At 43.4% G+C, this 20,818-nt stretch overlaps 1 protein-coding gene across 19 annotated transcripts in view; it reads left to right on the top strand.

Moving 5' to 3' along the window:
• LPAR4 (lysophosphatidic acid receptor 4) overlaps window positions 1-20,818 on the top strand; it is an 89,143-nt gene that overhangs the window by 44,824 nt on the left and 23,501 nt on the right. For 9 of the 19 annotated variants that reach the window (XR_016443713.1, XR_016443711.1, XR_016443712.1 and 6 more), the window contains one exon: window positions 119-770. The exons of 3 other annotated variants lie outside the window; for them this stretch is intronic. Coding sequence is in view for 3 of the 16 variants with exons in the window: in XM_090058894.1 (XP_089915020.1) it covers window positions 4,455-4,472; window positions 6,505-6,606; window positions 7,589-7,694; window positions 12,251-12,423 (399 nt within the window). In the remaining 13 variants the exon portion in view is untranslated. Of the gene's footprint in view, window positions 1-118; window positions 771-4,408; window positions 4,473-4,933; window positions 6,607-6,864; window positions 7,695-12,250; window positions 12,451-20,818 lie in introns of those variants that run through there. 7 more of the 19 variants (XM_090058894.1, XM_090058895.1, XM_090058896.1 and 4 more) reach the window with 7 other exon arrangements.

Consider the following 20,818-nt stretch of genomic DNA (forward strand, 5'->3'; position numbering starts at 1 on the left):
TGTGCTTTTTGATGCCTCACTGATCTCTAAAGCTCTCATCATCACCTGTCTCTTTTTCTTTTCTTTCTCTCTCCTTTTCTTTTTTTTAATTGGGGAAAAATAATTGTTATGGTGAAAGAAAATCTGAGCATTTAGACACAGGTTTCCTCCTGCCCATTAGAATTCCCAGACTAAAGGAACACTCTGCTACAGCACTCTCACAGGCGCTGTGTCTGCCAACTAATTGCTCAGGAAATAAGCTGTATCCATTGTCAAGCTGTACTTAAAGCTGCCAATTCTTAACTGTGAAAGCTGCTTTTCCTGGGCTGTTAAAGGAAAAGTATAACCAGCCTATAAGGATTGGTGACTAAGGGGGCGATGAAGAGAGGGACTGGGCGGGATCACAGCTACTAATAATACCTCCTTACCCAATGAAAAGCATTTCCTATTGAGACCCCCAACTATTCCCCCTGCCCACAGATCCTGCACAGACATTGGGCCCATTCTTGTGTCCTGTTTCCTTAAGACATGATGGCTGCAACATTCAGCAGTTTTTTCTCTCTCCTAACAAAGGAAGAGAGATAAGTGCTGGCAGCCTCGCATGCTGAGGATGACCGACAAACGGTAAAAGGCTAGAGCAGGCAGGTTTTTCCAGATGGGAATAAACACAACTTCAGCAGAAAAGAAATTGGAGAAATATGTGGACTGTCACAGAGAAGAATCTATGCTAAATCTGCTACTTACCTAGCTGCCTGCAGGCATGATCTCTCAGCTAAACCTGAAGCTGGTGGGTAAGTTTTAATTTTACTTATTGACTGAATGACTGCATACAACTCTTGAGATTTAAATGTTACTTCTGAATATATTAATGTTCTCTAAAGCCCACTGGATCAGACAGATCCTTGATAAAAGTCTCTTGGAGTCAGATTAATTCCTGGAGAAATAATATTACTAACCCATTAGGTGTGAATTGTGGAAGATTTCAGCACTGATTTAGCAATGCTTTTATCTGGGGGAAGACCCAGGCACTAATATTGTGTCAGTGAAAGGAAGGATAAGTTTCTCACACCGATGTGGCAAGGTCCAGCGAAAAGATGATCTCCATGTTTTTGGAATGCAATTACTTTGCAGAGCAATTTACACTAGGAATTACTGCAAGGCAAATCACTGTAATTCACACTTTATCTAACATCAATCAGAATGACAAGGACTTTTCTGTCATGGTTGTGCTTAATTGGCTTGTGTTGGATTTTCTTAATTATTCCCTTGTCTAAAACTCCTTTTAGATTTCAAATTCAATGTCTTTGTGGTATTCCTTTATTTAGGTGCAACAAGACAGCTGTATGTTAAAATTATAGGCTGTCTCAGTGAGCAAAGTTAGCTCTGTGCACTGCAGAAAATCATAAAATTAAGCTGGGTTGCGCATCTTGGTAGCAACATCTCCCTACAAGCCATATTTTACAACTTAAGTATAAAAAAGCTTTATCTTTCTTAAATTGCAAATATCTTTTTTTATTTAAATTACATTATACAACTGGCACTACCCTGTAGCTAAATTCTGCTTCTTTTAAAACCAATTACCAGACCCCATAAAAAGAGAGTTTTGCCTATAAGTATATATTAAAACTGTTTTCAGCTATAACATAAATTAAGATGCTTTCCATTATTATTTTAACATGTAAGCTTTTGAGAGAGAGAAGTTGCAGACTATGGATTTTCATTGTATCTAGGAGGAAGCTTTGCTGCACAGATTCATTTCAATAATCCTGCTATGTCTTTGTGTAAGAGAAGTTGTATAACTAATTAATACTCCAGTAAATTAACAGAATAGTTGGTAAAACTGAGAGGATGGGAAGTGCAAAGTTCAAAGCCTGACAAGGCTAACCCTCCAACCCTACAATACTTTTTCATCTTCCTTCTCTTAATAGTATTATGAAAGCCAAAACAAACCAAGCAGGAAGCTAACTTTACTGCTCTGGTGAGTTCAAAGCTTATTGAGTTAAAATGAAAAGTCCTAAAAAATGTGGATGGGGGAGGGAGAGCACTCCGTGTAAATTTCATTTTACTCCTCAGGGACTAAAAAGGAGACTTCTCCTGGTTAAGGTGAGGTCACTCGATAAAACTGGTGTCTGCTAAAATCTGGAAGGAGAAGTTCAGCTCAGAGAGAGGCAGACAAAACAGGACCAAGCCTCAATGCAATTACCTACTCACTTTCATTTCAGAACCTGCATCTTTACAAGCACATTTAAAAACAAGCACATCATCCAGCTCTCTCTCCCATCCTATCTTCTGGCAGAAGCAAAATAATAATGTTAACAGTTACTAAGTTTTGCAGATCACAACAAGCAGGAAAGATGCAGCCCCAATAGTAAGAGAAGTACTTTCTTCCTTGAGGCAATTGCTTCACTGTTAGAACAGAAGACTGGATGATGGAAACCCATATTCTTATTCCTCTTCACCCACTTAAGTAGTCTTTATTGTGGAATTAGCTCTGCCTCTTTTTGGGCAGTTGCCTTGAAATCTCCACACCGTGCATGAAAACTCCACCTGAGTGAAGTGATTCTGTCAACTGGGAATGCAGGATAGAGCCCTTTGCAGGCTAAAACACTTGAGTGCTGATAGTCCTTCAGTCCCTTCCCACAATCCCCCAACAGGAAGACACTGGCAAATAATTGCTTTACTGACTCGTAAAGAAATGTCCTAGCACACCAGGCTAGTGAGAACAAGGTACACCGAATGAATGAGGTACCAGTAATAACACAGTAAAGTGAGCACAGCTTTGCAATGTGGCTGCTCACACTTAAAGTAGGTTAGGTTGAATGCCAATCACCTGGGCTGACTCTAGCCCTTACCCACTGTGCCTGGGACTATTCAGTTTGGGTCTTAGCCCATCTTCCCTAGAGTACATGGCAAAGATCCCAGACTTGAAGTGCCTAAGTTCTCAATTAGTTCCTTTGTTGGAAAACCCGAAGAAGACCTTAATTACCACTCTATCATCTCTTTTGAGGACAGATAGTTGGGCTGATAACTGTTTGCAAATGTCAATGTGTTGAGTGCTATAACATTTCTATGTATTTTTTTAAATACTCAAATCTAGGATCTCTTCAGTCAATTAACTTATGCTGTTAAATGTTTTATGTACATTCTTTATGAGTGTACTTGTGTACACATACTTTAGTACCTGTTGTGATCTATCTGTGCTTGTTAGAGTTCAGCAAAATGTGCAACCCAGGTAGAAAAATTTCAACTCTGTTACCTATTGAATATATAGACCAATTTAGCAGGGAATTAGACTCATCAGAGGGTGCTCACTGGTGTCCAGGGTATATGAGGAGAGTGGGGGAGGAGGGGTCTACCAGTTTGATCCCTGATGGCTTCTATGTGTCACTGTGTAGAGGCACAAATAACGTTTTGTTGAACAAGCCAGGTCTGGGGCTGAATAGGTGCAAAGCCTGAAATATCCATCTGCTCCCAATGGAGCCTTTTCAGGTCAAGTGCATGTATAAACTTGTTTTGGTGCCACTGCCCATGCTGTGCCTCTTCCATAAATAAGAATATGAGTTTTGCCTCTGGGAACATAAACCCACCACTCTTCACAAAATCAGAATTCTCTTACTGGAAACAGAAGTTATTTATTCCCAAGAGCTGACAGAGGTGGTACGCAATTGCTTCAACATACACCACCTTCTGCCTTTAGTGTCAAAGATCAGACTAGTTGCATTTAACCTTTTTACCCTTAGCTAAGGGTAAAATACCATTTTACCAACCCACAGGTAACCCCAGTTACAAGAGAGAGTTTTCTTGCCAAGAGAGAGTTGCCATTGTTTGGTTTCTGTACAAAATGCAAAGTCTCTCTATCTTGGTAGGTTTGAGCAACTGAATTTGAACAGTGCTTATCAGTCATTGAGACTTTATACATGCATAAAAGCTGCATAATAGCTTGCTTTCTGTATCTTAAAGTACAAAGTTTCTTATAGATTCATAGATGTTAGGGTAAGAAGGGATCTCGGTAGGCCATTCTGTATATTTTAATGAGTGATGTATGTCCACAGATGAAGAGTGACACCTAAAATCTTCTAGCATATTTTCAGTTTAACTTTGGAATATGTCGCTCATGTGCTTCTTGCACAGGATGCCGTTTTATGTTGGAATTAAGACTTATCCTGTTACTTGGAAACAAGTACACTTCTCAAACTATTGTGTGATTATTTCCCCCCCCAATTTTATAATGTCACTCATGTAAATATGATACCTAGAAACCTAATTATGAAATGATATTACAGAGTATTTCTGGATCACTATTTTCATACTGTAAAATTTTTGGTTTATTCTCATATATAATAATTTTACTTTGTAAAGTTTACTGTTGGAAAAAAAATGTCAGAACTATGTGCTTGTTAATTTACATTAGTATTTTTCTCTTACGTAGGTTCATTATGTTTCGCCCAATAAATTGAGCTGTTCGTGCATTAGAAATGCTGCATAGGAATAAGGTATTTTCCCCAGCGAGAGGGTAAAGGTTACGCTATGAAAACACAAAACATGCCTACAGCTCAGTGAATGTCTATTTTTACAGGGGCATGTACAACGTACAGGGTATTTCTAAAGCCTAGACCATGTAAGTCTCTACAACTCCACAGGGGCATTGAACATATTCAACCCTCACATGGCAAATTCTCAACAAACCCTTTATTGCAATAAATGGGGCTATATATGCCTTTTTATATCAACTACCAGATCTGGTCCATAGATTTTAATGTGAGCAGTGGGTACTCAACACCTTCATGATCAAGCACTCTGATATAATATAGCTTCATTCTCTCCAATTCATGTACCAGCACAGTGAAAGTTACATATTTTCAAGGGCATGAACACTCTTGTGGCCTTAGAAGTGTGTGTGTGTGTGGAGGGGCGGGGGGGGGGGAGGAGGGGAACCTAAAACCAGAACTAGAAAGGAAATCAAACCATAGTCCCTCATCAGAATTATACAGTGGCTGAGCCTAAAATACATATTGTTGCTGTTATGATATAGACGGGGTGAAACCTCTTTGAATTATTATGTATAATAAATGCCCTTCATTCAGTATAAATGTAGGAAAGTTTAAGTTTCTCTTTCTTAGTAAGACAGTCTAATCAGGGTGACAAATCCATGGTACATGGGCCATAAGTGGAACTGGCAGCCTGTGTGTGGCACACAGCCCAGAGAGCACAGGCAGCACTATGGCAAACAGGACAGGAAGCAGAAAGCAGAGTGGTAGATCAGAAAGGAACAGGGGATTGGTGTGGACCTTGGGAAGGCAGAGGTTAATTTGTGGCATGCCTGTTAAAAAGTTAGACCTCCACTTGTCTAAGCAATACGAGGTGGTCTCCTAAAGAGACCAGATGTTATTCTGGTCCAAAACTGGGCCACTGGGTGGAGGGGTGTCATTGGGCTTAGAAAGGTAGGGTTCATTGCTTGAAGGAAATACGTGTGTAAGTGGTCAGAACCAACCAGAGAGAAACAGCAAAAAGCCAAACAGATAAACCAGGAAGCACTAGAAACATGGCCCAAAACACCAAGCAAACAGAGCATAAGAAGCACTAGAAATAGGGCCCTTACAGAAAGCAGAGGTGAAGCTTTTGGGGCACAATGCTGTCTGAACAGAGGCTAGGAACTCTGAACAAAGAAAGCCTCTCTAGTTTTTCATTCCTACTGCATTCTTTTGCACATTCTTTGTAAACAGGCAGGATCACATCAAAGAAATACTGAATCTCATCATCAGTTTGTCTTCCTCATAGAACAGAAAACTTTAAAACCTCACATGTTGTTTAGCCACTTGAATAAAAAGTTTAATAGCATTCTTAACTACGTCTTTCTGCATCAAACTATTAGGTAGTATCTACATTAGATTTAATTATACCTGTATAAAAACTTCTTCTGGGAAGAGACTTGGGACTATTAAAGCATACTTGCAAAACTGTGGGCTCAGTCTCAGATATCAGACTGAGGGTCCTCCTTTGAAATTTAGGTCCAAAGGGTTGGTTTGCTTTGAAATAACCCAGTAAGACATATAAATTAATCAGTTTTTTGCAGGCTCACATCATCACTGGACAAATAGATTAGGATATGTTTCAAACACTTACTGAAAGCAGTCCAAATCCTGGAGTGAGTCTGAAGTGATAGGGATGGACAGAAGACCTTTTCAGTGAAGGAGAGAGAGAGAGAAAAAAGGAAGTCTTGCCCCAAGGCTCACCATCTGACATAGGTCAATTTACCATTCTTCTAAGTGAAAAACATTTTAACGAGCTAAATACAAAGCAGATACAGCACAGAGAAGTCACCGTGAACAGGAAATGCCTTGTAGCTCTCAAAGGACAGTTAAAGGAGTAAACAACAGTGCTGATCAATACGAGAAACAAAGCTAGATTTTAGGATTAGATCTGATATGGATCAGGTTTCTCCTTCCGTATTGAACTGGAGTCAAATCTTGAATAAGAACTGAAGTAATCTTGGGTCCTGCTATAAGCAGTTTGTGTCCTCTGAAGGCAGGAGCTTTAACCCTGGTGGTTACAGTCCTGAGAAGATTCTTCTCATCTGCAATAGTGGTCCAGAGCTACCCTACAGATTCCCATCAGTGCACCTACAGGGTAAGTACAGACAGTCAAAAACCCATAGCTGAATTGAGTCAATCTTCACAAGTTTGTGTAAGCTGCATAGATTGAACTGATAAGCAAGTGATTCCAAAAATGAAGCCACATGTCTGCAGTGGCCCAGGCCAGAGCACATCTCCTTGCTTGGCTGGAGAAGACAGCTTGGACCAAGTCTAGCCTACCTACCTGAAACAGGGGTGGAGGGGAGGGGTTGTGTGGGAGGTGCGAAGCATCCTGGGATGCTGGGGGTTAGTTAACTTGAATCTGGAGGGGATCTGGGACAGAAGTTCAATCAACTGATTTAACCCAAGTCAGTTAAGTCTAACGCTGCATCCATCCAGATTTATCTTAAACCAGTTTCAGCCATTTTGAAAGTGGTTTCTGTGCACTGAACTTTTGTTATGTTACAGATTTGAACTGGTTTCTGATCACATATACCAGTTCACGTGTTATTTCTGTCCCTAGCCCCAGTGAGAATGGTGAGGGGAAAAAAAAAGAGGGGGCTGGGGGGGCTGGGTCAGGCTACTCCTATCCTTGACTGATTCCAGGCTGCCAGAACCATTTCTTGGGACCCAGGATCATGACAAATACCCAGTTAGTCCCAAGGTTGCCCCAGACTCTACTTTTCTTCAGACGCACTTCCTTTGGGATTTGACACCACTTTTAGAACCAGAGGGTGAAATTCTGACCCTAGTGGACACGTCCTGATGAATGTGCATGTACGGTTTGCAGCATCTCAGAGTAGTTTGAGGTGCCACAAGCTGCATGTGGTGCACAGGCATCTGTTTGCTGCACTGCTAATTATCAGTGTGGTGGGTTTTTTTTGTTTTTTTTTTGATAGTATATATTTTGTGAAAGGGAGCATTTTCTGGTGTGTAGGAAATAGGACAAGAATTCAGCCCATCACTCCGGGCTCTGACACTGAATTGCTCTGTACCTCTAGTTCTTCTTAACAGGAATTCATTTTGTTAAAACACAGAAAAGACGAAAACATGTCCGGCTCTTTGGAGTTACAGAAACTTTAAAACAAGACAGCTTGAAAGTCATACTTCTAATATCTTCCCTACTGTTGTCAGAGGTGGCAGGTAGGATTACTCTAACTGAAAGAACTTCATCTCTCTTCCTATTTTCAATTACTTTGTACATTTCACAGCACTCTGTTTATAAGCGTCTTTATTGTTTCATTGTGTGGCCCATTAGTCAGCTTCCCCTGTTTGTAGGGTTTCGTCACACAACGATGGGAGAGACAAAAACACTTAACGAAAGGAAAATATGATTGTAAACCCACAAAAAACAGCAGGGATAGATGTAGTGCCTGAAGTGACCTTTCTTTCTTTCTTTCTTTTTTTTAAATTACCAGATTTCAAAGTTTAGTGTCCCTTCAAAAAAGAACAACTGCTGTTTTAAGTAGCAGCCAGCCAAGGAGTTAATAAATATAGATTCCTGCTATATGACAGGAATCTATACGCCTTTTATAACCATAACCCTGCTAAGTGACAGGGGCCCAAGGAATTCAGATCAATTTCTCCCCATCATTTTTGTACACCTTTTATAAGGCTACCAGCCTCAAACAATCAAGAGTCATGAGTTAGACTCTCTGAAATCATGATCTGCTTCCCCTCCTTGGGCTTTCTGTGCTTTACACAGCAGATAAGCTTGTTGTTTATTCATAACATTTTCAATCTTTTCTCTGCAACCATGAGAGCTAGAAAATGTATTTTAAAAAAAAGCAAGGTGAAATGTCATTCTAGTCACCAATGTATATGACAAGCCTCATATGAAAAGTCAGAGCCAACTTTATTACATTTTCAAATGCTAGACTGCACTCTTGGAATTCCAGGGGGATGGGTAATTAAGATGTTGTAAGTACATAGATATGCTTAAGGTTGGATTGTTTATCGTTTCATAGTTGTTAGGGACTGGAAGGGAGCTTACAGATCATCAGGTCTAGGCCCCCAGCACATAGGCACAAAAGACTGCTGGGGTCAGATAATTCCAGCAAGATGGGCATCAAGACATTTTTTTGAAGATCACCAGGGTGAATGACTGTACCACTTCTGGGGGGAGCCTGTTCCAAACCCTTGCCACTTGGCTTGTAAAGAAGCTTTTCCTTATGTCTAGCCTGAAGAGATCTTCAATCAGCTTGTACCCATTATTTCTGTTCTTCCTCTGCGGGGGCCTCAGTGAATACATGCTTCCCCAAACCCTGATGTATGCCCTGATATACTTATAGGTTGCAACCAAGTCCCCTCTGAGTCTCCTCTTCTCCAGGATGAACAGTCCTAAATCCCTCAGCTTCTCCTCATACAACTTGGTCTCCTGGCCTCTAATCATGCCTGTGGCCCTCCTTTGGACTCTTTTGAGCTTCTCCACATCCTTCTTGAAGTGCGGCGCCCAAAACTGGATGCAGTACTCCACTTGCAGTCTTACTAAGGCCGAGTAGAGTAGGAGAATGATATCCTTTGCCTTGCTCAAGGTGCCTTGGTGGATGCATGCCAGTGTTTGGTTAGCTTTGCTAGCTACAGCATTGCATTGGTGGCTCATGTTCGTTTTGTTGTCAGTCATGACACCCAGGTCTCATTCGGTTGTGGTGCTGGCAAGCAGAGCACTGCTGAGCCTGTATGTGTGTTGTGGGTTATTTTTCTGTAGATGGAACACTTTACATTTCTCTATATTTAAATGATACCAGGTTGAGGTCTGTCCACTTCACAAGCCTGTTCAGGCCAGCCTGTATTGCCAGTTTGCCTTGAGCATGGCAATGCTTCCCCATAGCTTGGTGTCATGAGTGAACTTTGCCAGATTGCTTGTAATACCTGAATCCAAATTGTTAATGAACATGTTGAAGAGCACTGGGTCCAAGTACTGACCTGTGAGGAATGCCACTGGTCACCCTCTGCCAAGATGACTCAGTTCTGTCAATCAGGTCCCACAGGGTACTATCACAGAGCCAGTTACCTAGTCACCGGATTGTGAAATAGTCGAGGCCACATTTTCCTAATTTGACCATGAAGACCTTGTGGGAGACCATGTCAAACACCTTTTTGAAGTCCAAGTATATGACATCAGCCTCATTTTCTCTATCCAGGTGGCAAGTAACCTGATTGTAGACAGAAATGAGGTTGGTCTGGCAAGACCTGCCCATGGCAAAGCCATATTGGCTATCCTACACAATATTGCCTTCAGTTAGCCTATATGTGATGGTTTCTTTGATTTTCTCCAAGATTTTACCTGGGATTGAGGTCAAACTGATTGGCCTATAGTTTCCTGGGTCCTCCCTTCACCCTTTCTTAAAGATAGGTACCACATTGGCTTTTTTCCAGTCTTCTGGGACCTCTCCCAAATGCCACGACTCTTCAAATAACTTCACCATCAGTCACACAATGATGTCGGCCAGTTCTTTTAGCACTCTCGGTCCAGCTGACTATCAGGGATAGCTCTGTCAGACCTCCAGTCAGCACAGATGTAGTTGGGGATCTTCTGGAAGGGCTAGACATTTTTAAATCTGCAGGTTCAGATGCTCTCCACCCAAGGGTGTTGAGGGAGCTAGAAGGGGTCATCACAGAGCCCTTGGGCCAGCTGTAGGAGCATTCGTGGTCATCTGGCTAGGTGCCGGGTTATTGGAAACTGGCTAATGCGGTCCCAATTTTTAGAAAGGGAGGAGGGAGAACACAGGTAACTATAGGCCTGTAAGCCTCACCTCAGTGCATGGGAAGATTTTAGAGAGAATCATCAAGGAGCACATCTGTGGAGGGGGTCAGCAGGGGAGATCATGCTCAGGGGCAATCAGCATGGTTTTATCAAAGGCAGGTCCTGCCTGACCAACCTGGTTGCCTTTTATGACCAGGTGATTAAATCCTTGGATGATGGTGTTGTTGTGGACGTAATCTTTCTAGACTTTAAGAAGGCCTTTGACAATGTCTCTCACCCCATCCTCATCAATAAATTAAGCGACTGTGGCATTGATGCCTACACAGTTGGATAGGTAAAAAATTGGCTGATGGGGCGCACCCAGAGAGTAGTGGTGGATGGGTTGTACTCAAATTGGTAAGATGTGAGCAGAGGGGTACCCCCGGGCTTGGTCCTCAGGCCCACACTGTTTAACATCTTCATCAGTGACTTGGATGAGGGAGTGGAAAGCACGCTGTCCAAGTCTGCTGATGACACTAAGAGGTGGGGCGAGGTGGACACACTTGAAGGGAGAGAGAGGCTGCAAATAGATCTAGGCAGACTACAAAAGTGGGCAGATGAGAACAGGATAGGGTCCAACGTAGACAAATGCAGGCTGCTGCACCTTGGGAGAAGGAATCCGCAGCATACATACAGGCTGGGGAGTTCTTGACTCCAAGATGAACATGAGCCGCCAATGCCAGACCGCAGCCAGTAAGGCCAGCCATACCTTGTCATGCATCCAAAGATGCATCTCAAGCCAGTCCAGAGGGGTGATACTGCCCCTCTATGCGACTTTGGTCAGGCCACAGTTGGAGTACTGTGTCCAGTATTGAGCGTCGTGCTTCAAGAGGGATGTTGCCAGCCTGGAGAGTGTTCAGAGGAGGGCCACTCGCTTGGTGAGAGGGCAGCAGGACAGGCCCTATGAGGAGAGATTGAGGGACCTGAACCTGTTCAGTCTCAGCAAGAGGAGGCTGAGGGGGGACCTGGTGGCTGCCTACAAACTCATCAGGGGAGAACAACAGCAAATAGGTAGAGCCCTTTTCTCCCCAGCACCACCTGGGGTGACCAGGAACAATGGTAGTAAGGTGATGGAGAATAGGTTTAGGTTAGAAATCAGAAGGTATTTTTTTACAGTTAGGGTAGCCAAAATCTGGAACCAGTTTCCCAGGGAAGTAGTCCTCACCCCTACCTTGGGCAAATTCAAGAGAAGGTTGGATGATCACCTGTCTGGGGTCTTGTGAACCCAGCATTCATTGCTGCCTGTGGCAGGGGTCAGGCTAGATGATTTGTTCAGGTCCCTCCTGACGCTAGCTACTATGAAACTACTACTATGAAACTTATAGATATTTAGCCTTTGTAGGTGCTCCCCCACAAGGTCTGTCAACTATGGGAGAGTGGTCACCCCCCACCATGGTCATCCTGTATCCTGTCAAGCAGGCTAATACCCTTGGACTGGTGGAATACTGATGTGAAGTATTCATTCAGGAGTTTAGATTTGTCCTGGGTATCAGTTAACAGCCATCCCATTTCATTTATTACAGGCCCTATGCTTGCCTTGTTCCTTCTGTGACTTCCTATGCATCTAAAGCTACACGTATCAAGGACATTAAAAAGTCCTTTTTCAGATATGTGGGGAGTTGAAAGAAAAGCAAGGGTAACATTGGACCCCTGCTAAAATAAATGGGATAACTGACAACCAATACCCAGGAAAAAGCTAACCTGCTTAATGGGTACTTTGTGTCAGTTTTTCATCAACCCAAAGGGTCTGTCCTGTCTAGCAAGATGCAGGATGGCCAGGGTGAGGGTGAATTTATACCCAGCATCAGTGTAGACCTTGTAAAGGAACACCTTGAGAGGCTGGACACCTTCAAGTCAGCAAGTCCTGACAGATTGCACCCCAGAGTACTTAAGGAGCTAGCAGGAATCATAATCCAGCCACTGACAAAGATTTTTGAAAATTCCTGGTGCTCAGGTGAAGTACCTGAAGTTTGGAAGAAGACCAATGTGGTGCCCATCTTCAAGAAAGGGAGGAAAGTAGATCCAGGGAATGACAGGCCAATCGGCTTGACCTCAATCCCTGGAAAGATTCTGGAAAAATCATCAAAGGGACCATTCTTGACAAGTTGGCTGATGGCAACATCCTGAGGGACAGCCAGCATGGGTTTGTTGCAGGTAGGTCTTGCCTGACTAATCTCATTTCCTTCTATGATCAGGTGACATATCACCCGGACAAGGGAGAAGAGATTGCCATCATATATCTGGACTTCAAAAAAGCTTTTGATTTGGTGTCCCACGATCTCCTCTTGGTAAAATTGGCCAACTGTGGCCTCTGCTACATCACAATATGATGGCTGGAGAATTGGCTCCGAGGTTGGACTCAGAGAGTGGTGGCCGACAGAAGTGAATCATCATGACACTCTGTGACCAGTGGTGTCTCCCAGGGCTCTGTCCTTGGACCTGTTCTCTTTAACATCTTTATCAATGACGTGGATACTGGTGTCAGAAGTGGATTGGCCAAGTTTGCCAATGACACCAAACTTTGGGGTACAGCGTCGCAGCTGAGGATAGGCTGGTGATCCAGGCTGACTTAGATAGGCTGAAAAAGTGGGCAGATACAAACCTGATGACATTCAATACTGACAAATGTAAGGTACTTCACCCCGGGGAATAAAACCTCAGCCTGCTTGTAGGCTTAACAGTGCTGAGCTCACTAGCACCAAAGCCAAACGGGACTTGGGGGTCATGACTGACCACAAGATGAACATGAGCCACCAGTGCGATGTCACAGCTGGTAAAGCAAACCAAACTCTGGCTTGAATCCATAGATGCTTCTCAAGTAAATCTCAGGATGTCATCCTTCCACTGTACTCGGCCTTGGTGAGGCTGCAGCTGGAGTACTGCATCCAATTATGGGCTCCACAATTCAGGAAGGATGTGGAGAAGCTCAAGAGAGTCCAGAGGAGAGCCATGCGGATGATCAGAGAGCAGGAGAATAGGCCTTATGAAGAGAGGCTGAGAGCCATGGGACTCTTCAGCCTGGAGAAGTGCAGGCTCAGGGTGACCTCGTGGCAGCCTATAAGTACATCAGGGGCGTGCATCAGGATCTGGGGGAACGTTGGTTCACCAGAGCGCCCCAAGGGATGACGAGGTCGAACGGTCACAAACTCCTGCAAGACCGTTTCAGGCTGGACATAAGGAAGAATTTCTTTACTGTCCGAGCCCCCAAGGTCTGGAACAGCCTGCCAGCGGAGGTGGTTCAAGCACCTACATTGAACACCTTCAAGAGTAAATTGGATGCTTATCTTGCTGGGATCCTATGACCCCAGCTGACTTCCTGCACTTGGGGCAAGGGGCTGGACTCTTTGATCTGCCAAGGTCCCTTCCAGCCCTAATGTCTATGAAATCTATAAAGAAGGACTTTTTGTTGATTTCCAGTTGCCAGTTTGTTTGGTTAGTGTTTTCACTGTCCTGAACTGCTCTGTACATGTGCAGGCAGCTGCTGAGCACTCCTCTTTGGTAGTTGTTCCTGACTTCTGTCCCTTGTAGGCTTCTTGCTTTAATTTCAGGAGGTCGTGACTTCCCTGTTGAGCCAAAGGGGTCTCTTAGCTCTTTTGCTGCATGTCTTGCAATAGGGAATAGACTTTCTTTGAGCTTTTATGATTGCTTGCTTGAGGAAAGACCACTCTTCTTGTATTTCCTTTCTCATTGAACCATGGTCCCGCAAGGCTTTGCCAACCAATCTCCTGGGTTTGTGGAAATCAGCTTTCTAAAAATTAAGGATTTCTACTCTACTGGCTGATTTCCCTGGCTTGTGGTGGATGGAGAAAGTGATCATCTCATAGTCACTGTCACCCAGTTTCCCTTCAATCTGCAGGTTGCTCACTAGATCATCCCCTTTGGCCAGAACCAAGTCTAGAAGTGCCTTGCTCCTGGTCATCTTGTAGCCTTCCTTAGTTAGACCTCCTCAACGCGAGTGGGGAAGCTTTGTGAGCGATTGGGTCTAGCCGACTGCTCATCCCACACGATATCTGATAGTTGAAGTCACACATGACAACCATGCTCCGCAAGCGTGAAGCCTCTGCCAGTTCTCAAGAGTATTCTTGGTTCAAAGGTCTGTAATAAACTCCTATGATCAAGCCCTCTTCCTTGTGCTTTCCCCATATCTTGACCCAGAGGGTCTGAAGTCACCTTTCCTTGCATCCAACTTTCACTGCAAGGGAGGTAAAATGTTCCTTTACATAGAGAGCAACTCTTCTGCTCTTCTTCCCAATGATCCCTCCTGTACCGGGTGTATCCCCCTATGCCTGTGGTCCAGTCATAGGTGGAGTTCCATCAGGTCTCTGTGATCCCTATAAGATTGTATTGCTTATATTGTAGAGCCATTAGAAATATCACAGGTTTGTGAATCAACCTCAGCTTACTTTATTTTTTTTTAAGAAAGTCTTTTGCGCATATCTGCAGGATCCGCATTTGGAGTCCTTCTTCAGATCGGGAAGAATTCAAATTTTTTAGTCTTAAATGAAGGAGTAAGCCCTTACAAATTTGAAGATGAGTAAATCTGTTTTTAAAACTATGCAAGTTATCATCCAAAATCCTTCCATAATCAAAATAACATTACAAACAGACAGGAAGGAAAACTATTCAAAAACAAAGATTATCTAGACTCTACAACCTGCATTTATCTTACTAGGCCTAGATGCAGTTTTCATTTCGATGAATAGTTGTTATACATAATGCAACTCTATTGTTATATTATGTTGAATGAGTGCACAGTGATGATGTGGAAGCCTTCAGCTTTCTTCTGCATATTGCTCTTGCCTATAGTGTGCTGTGTACAAGAAGAGTATGTGAAGAATATGTATGGTCTTATTACTGAGTCAGGGGTTGCATTTATTGAAACACACAGACCTCTAAGCCCTGATGTTCTGGTTATAGAAAGCCATCATGGAGACCTATTTGTATGAGAAGTTCCAGAAAAATTCTATCAACTTCCTGGCCTGTTCCTTTTCAGAAATCCAGTCTGTCCACCTTCCAAATTCTGGTCCTCTCTGTGTAATAACATATTAGGGTAACATTTTACATTAAAAAAAGTGATCCCTCAGAATTTTGAAAGGCTTTGGTTTTGTCAGTTTCCTGGTCAGTCTAAAATGAAACAGCTTATTGGTTTGCTGTTTTCACTTGCTGTTTTATACAACAAACCCCCTTGAATATTTAGTCCAATGAAGTTAAGAATCACTTTACAGTGCCATTAAATTACCGTATTTACTTGAATATATGACAAAGCTTCCCCACCCCCCATCAGAATGTGGAAAAAAGCTCTTTGTCTTACATGGAAACCACATTAAATACAGTGTCCATCATTAAACTGCTGCCAAAGGCAACATGTGCTCAGTAATGGAAACCAACAATGAAGTTGATTAAATGCAGCCAGCACTGAGCATGACTATAGAATACATGGCCCATTTTGGGCAAACACTGATTTTTTTTTTTTTTTTTTCCAAAAATATTTATACAGTTATATATAACTGAAACTCCTAACAGTCTGTTATATGACCGCTGTGGTTCACTTGACAAACTAAAAATGCACTTTACAATTAAGCTATTTTAGTCCCGTCACAAAGTTCGCACCACGTACTTATCATTTTCTTGAAAACATCAGTATTGTAAAAGACTCCCTCAGTTCCCTCTCCTCCCAAATCCTCCTCCTGTTTGTCCATTCCTTTCACTCGTCATTGTATTCATCATCTGCATCTCTGTCCTCCTCGTTGTTCTTTCTGGAGGGCTTGCCTCTGAAAAATCTATGCCAGTCCCCTCTCTTCCATATGAGGTCTGCTGTCTCTTTTCTGTCATCGTCTTCTATCCTTCTGTAGTACCAGTACATTTCACCTCAGTCCCATTTTAATACTGTTCTTGACTATGAGGTCTGTGTGCCTGTTTATGAGCAACTTCCTGGTTATCCAAAGGGCATACCTGAAGCAGGAGATGAATTGGTCGAAGTGAGCTGCTGGGGCCCCTTGCTGTTGGTCAAGTGCCCATAGAGGACTGCTTTACTGGTCAGGGTTCTGAAACCGGTCACCACCAGAAGGAGTGCACATATTTTCTTCCACACTTCTCTGGTGTACGGGCAGTCCCAGAAAAGGTCAATTGTTTCTGCCTGCCACCAGTAGGATTGCCTCGGGCAATTGGATGGACTTCTCTGTCCTGTGCTATTTTTTCATGCCTGCATAAGGAATGCCCAGTGGGCTGTTTGCCAGTTTAAATCTCTGTGCTCCTTCTGCAGGTCCTTGTGGAAGATTTGTTTCTATATGGCCTGGTAGCTGTCAACAGGTAGAAAATCCATGTGTGATATGATGTCTCTTGCCCTTATCACCCCCTGTATCTTGAGGTGGTTCACCAGAGTTGCTGGGGCCTCATTGTGCAGCTTGTATTTGCCCTAGAAGCATTTCAGGGCTTTGTAGAACCATGGGGACTCCATGACCTGTGGGCTCCAGTTTGTTGTCCTGTACACCCACTACTGTTGCAGCAGCTGCCCTGCAAAATACTCTACAAAGCAGACTGTTCTGGATTCTGCCTCTGTTGCCAGTTTGAAAACCAGGCTCATGTATTTGGCCCAGAAGAACAGTAGGACATCTGGCATTCCTCTGCCTCCAGACCATTTTGCTTTGTACAGCATGGTCCTCACCACTTCCTCTCACATGGAGTTCCAAAAGAAATCACACATGGCTCTTTGGATGCTCCGGATGACTTGCTCTGAGGGAGAGAAGACCAGGGTGGTATATAGAAGCAGCAGGAGCACTGCCTTTATAAGCAGCATACATTTCCCCTCCCTTTCCAAGGGTATGTATACATTAAACAACTCTACCTCCATCTCTTTTGTTTCAACAACACGGTCTGCATTCTTCCTTCTACTAGCACTTGCTTGACTTTAACCTCTGGGTTTTTAATTAACACTGCCACCCCTGTTGCCTTGTTTGCATTTGTCCCCACCCACCATGACCTCCTCAAACCCTGTCTCTTCTCCAGATATTTATATTCATCTCCGCACGGTATTGCACACTCTTGTAGACACATTATGTCTGCACTGATAGACCTTGAAGTTGCTGCCATTCAGTCCCACCTCTTTCCTGTCAATAAACTTCTCACATTTGAAGTTACAACACACAACGCCACGATAAAGAAAAGGTGGAAGCCACTGGTCCTCATCTGTCTTGTTTTATGGGTTGTCCATGTTACTGCTGATTATCAGTGACTCTTGTTCCTCCCCCCTTCCTCATCCCCGTTGCTCTCACTAGGTTCTCCAGAGCTTCTATTGAGAGAGGCTGCTACTGCCTTCCCTGACTCCTTCCTCATACACACACTTCCTTCTGGCTCAGCAGACCCTTCTGTCTCCATTTTCAACCTATCATTCCCCACTAGCAACACTTCTCCCTGTTTTCTTCTTCCGAAACCGTGACAGCCTTTGTTTCTTCCTTTCCTATGGCTCAATCCCTTTCCTTTTCTCTATCTTAGAACTTTCTTCTCTGGTGAATCTCTGGGATTTCTTTCTCTACTTCTGTTTCCATGCTTGTGTTTCCATATTCTTCCTCCTCTTCTCTCTCCTCCTCTTATTGTTGTGCAGCCACCACAACACTCATTCTACCCCTTTCCACCTCCGGTGTTTCTTCCACCAATGTTTCCTTCTCTGAATCCATCCCAACCTCCCCCACCTCTTCCTCCTCCTCTCTCATCTGTCTTGCTTTGTTAGAGAGAGAATCTGGGCATGTTTTGCACGTGGCCTTCCTTCTGACATATTCCACATTTCAGCACTTCCTGGTGCATATGAGCTCTCTGCCCTCTCCCACCACACTGGTAGCAAATGGTCAGGCTACAGTAGGCTGCCAAATGCCCTCGTTTGCTACACTGAGTCTGCACTTGGTATATAATGTAGCCCCAGTGCCCTATAACATGAATAATTTACAGTAGGTGCCACATCTCTCCTGGGCTCCTCTCCTCCTCCCTTAGAATCAGTCACACCCCAAACACCCCAGTCCACACATTATATTTGTCTCTCACCTTTTCCACAAACAGTACTCTCTGGACTCTCCATCTCTTCATGTCTATTTCCTCACGGATGTCCAAATACAGTTTGACAATGATCACTTTCTCCCTTGGCTCTTGTTCAGCGGCAAAAATCAGTCCTTGCGGTTCTTCCTTCTCCTCCATTTCCTTATAGTTTCTCCAGAACTGCTCATAGGCCCTCCATGCCAGAAGGTGATACTTTTTGGGTAGGCCATCATGGATTATAAGTACTTGGGATTCACTTTCAAAATATCAATCAAAAAAGTCATACCTCTTTATGGTCTTTCTCTCCTGTACCTTCTCTCTAGTCACTGCCGTGCGTACCCTGAGCCTCAAAGTCTCTCTGGGATCCTTGTCCCTGTCGTCCTGGCTCCACTTGCCTCCTTCTTCCAGATTCCATCATCCGGCTCCTCCTTTTCATTCTTCTTCAGCTCTTTGGTTCCTGTTGCTGCTTGCCCTGGTCTGGCTGCTCTCTTATCTTCTTCCCATCACTCTTCTCCTGGCTTGCTCCTTCCCTGTGCAGTTTCAGCTGCTTTTACTTTTGCCTTCACCTTCGTGTATTGCTGCACCAGCTGCCAATCATAATTCCAGCTCTCAGTCTGAATCTCCATATTTGTGACTTCACTCTGTCTGGTCTCTTCTCTCCTCTGATCTTCACTTCTCTGCTTTCAGCTCACCAGCATTCATAGCTACCACCATCTTGCCACTCTCTGCTTCTGCCTCTCGGGTCACTGATCAAGGCTGCAGGGCAGCAGCCAGGCTTCTGCCCAGTTGCTGCACTTAATCTGAGCCCACGAGATGCTGAGAAGTGAAATACTGATAGGAACTTACCACAAGGGCAGATTAGTATAACACATCCAAATAAGATATATGGTAGTACCCATTGTTCTCAGTCTCCTTCAGCACCAACTCTTTTTCAAATTATGATGAGCCACTATATACTGAATACATTTCAACTTCCTTTTTACTTTCATTAGCAGAGCTGTGCCTTTCTTTCCCACTTCCAATGATTCCTGTTTCTTCACCAGCCTTAAATGTCTACCAAACATCACCAAATAGTGCCCCAAACAGTTCACCCAAAATCCCTCTGTCTCTTCCTCTCTTAGCCTGTCTCATGTAATCTGTGTCACCCCACCCTTCAAGAATTAGAGCTGGACCAGGTTGTCCTGTGCCTCACCTGCATATAAATTTTTAGAGTATCCCAGGACTCGTGACAAGAACACCTGGTTCCAGTCATGAGTGGTGGACTAATGAACACATGGGGGTGGTGGAGAGGGAGGTATCTGGATTATACACACATACTGAGCAGTGCCAAGCTCTGGGGCCACAATGACTTGAAACACTGTTGACTCTGCTAGGGCTCACCCCAGTGATCTAGATGGTACATCATGTACCTTTTGTCTTTGGACTAATATCATGCATAGTCTGTACTCTACATAAGTAAATACAAAAGTGCTGCTTAAAAGTATTTATGGAATACCTGTGCTAAATCTCGCAGCAATTTCAAAAAAGGTCAAATGCATCAATTCCAGATGGATTAAGTCTATGGGTACTATATGCAGATTGCTATAGTTATGTTTAGTTCAAGGCTAGTGTTTTTATATTTGCTCCTCAATTCCATGTACTCAGGGACAGCAGGGTCTGACAGTGACAGTAAGGGAGGAGGGAGGGAGAACTTGGGAAAGGAAAAAGGCAAGAGCTACCTGACACTCTCTCTAGATTTAATTTTCCCTGCTGTAACAGTAGGAAGGGACAAATTCCAGGCAAACTTCCAGTAATTAGATTCTATACCTGGAAAATTTGTAACACACATTTAGAAATCTTCCAGATACAGAATCTAATTATTGAGGAAGGAGAGGATCATCTTATAATCAGGGCAATCTTATATTTGAATAAATATTTTTCATCTGTTTATAATACTAGCATATGAAGATATGAATTGTGAGTTTCAGTTCGAAGTCCAGACTTTAATCTTCTGGCCCTCTGTATAATAGACAATGTGTGGAGAGTGAGCTATTAGAGGTAACCAAAGGAAAACAGCTTCAACAATAAGAGCTGCAAAGCTCAAGGCCTGGACAAACCACATGCTTACACTAGTATAACCTGTCCTTATACCAGTATTAAAAAAGGAAGACATGACATACAGCCCTATATCAGAGTGATTTATGTGATGCCAGTAAAGAGTCTGACCTAGGAAGTCAGGGATATAATACCAGCATAGGTATTGAGCGTGCCTGTCTCTACCCTGCACTGGCTGTTGACTCAAGACTTTCTGACACAGTTATCTGGGGAAAGTTGATATTTGTCCATTCTGGACAGCCATGCAATTTACGCTGTACAAAACCAAATTAAAAGCCTTTGGATGCCAAGGAAAGATGCATGATTATCAAAAAGTCTGGAGAGGCTAGGGCATGGAAGTTGCATGGGTGTCTTAACATGTAAACACAATGGAGTAACAGGGACAGAAACAAAGCAGTTTTGT

The sequence above is a fragment of the Crocodylus siamensis genome, chromosome 8 (assembly GCF_052110815.1).
Source record: "Crocodylus siamensis isolate JL-2025a chromosome 8, ASM5211081v1, whole genome shotgun sequence".
NCBI lineage: Eukaryota > Metazoa > Chordata > Crocodylia > Crocodylidae > Crocodylus > Crocodylus siamensis.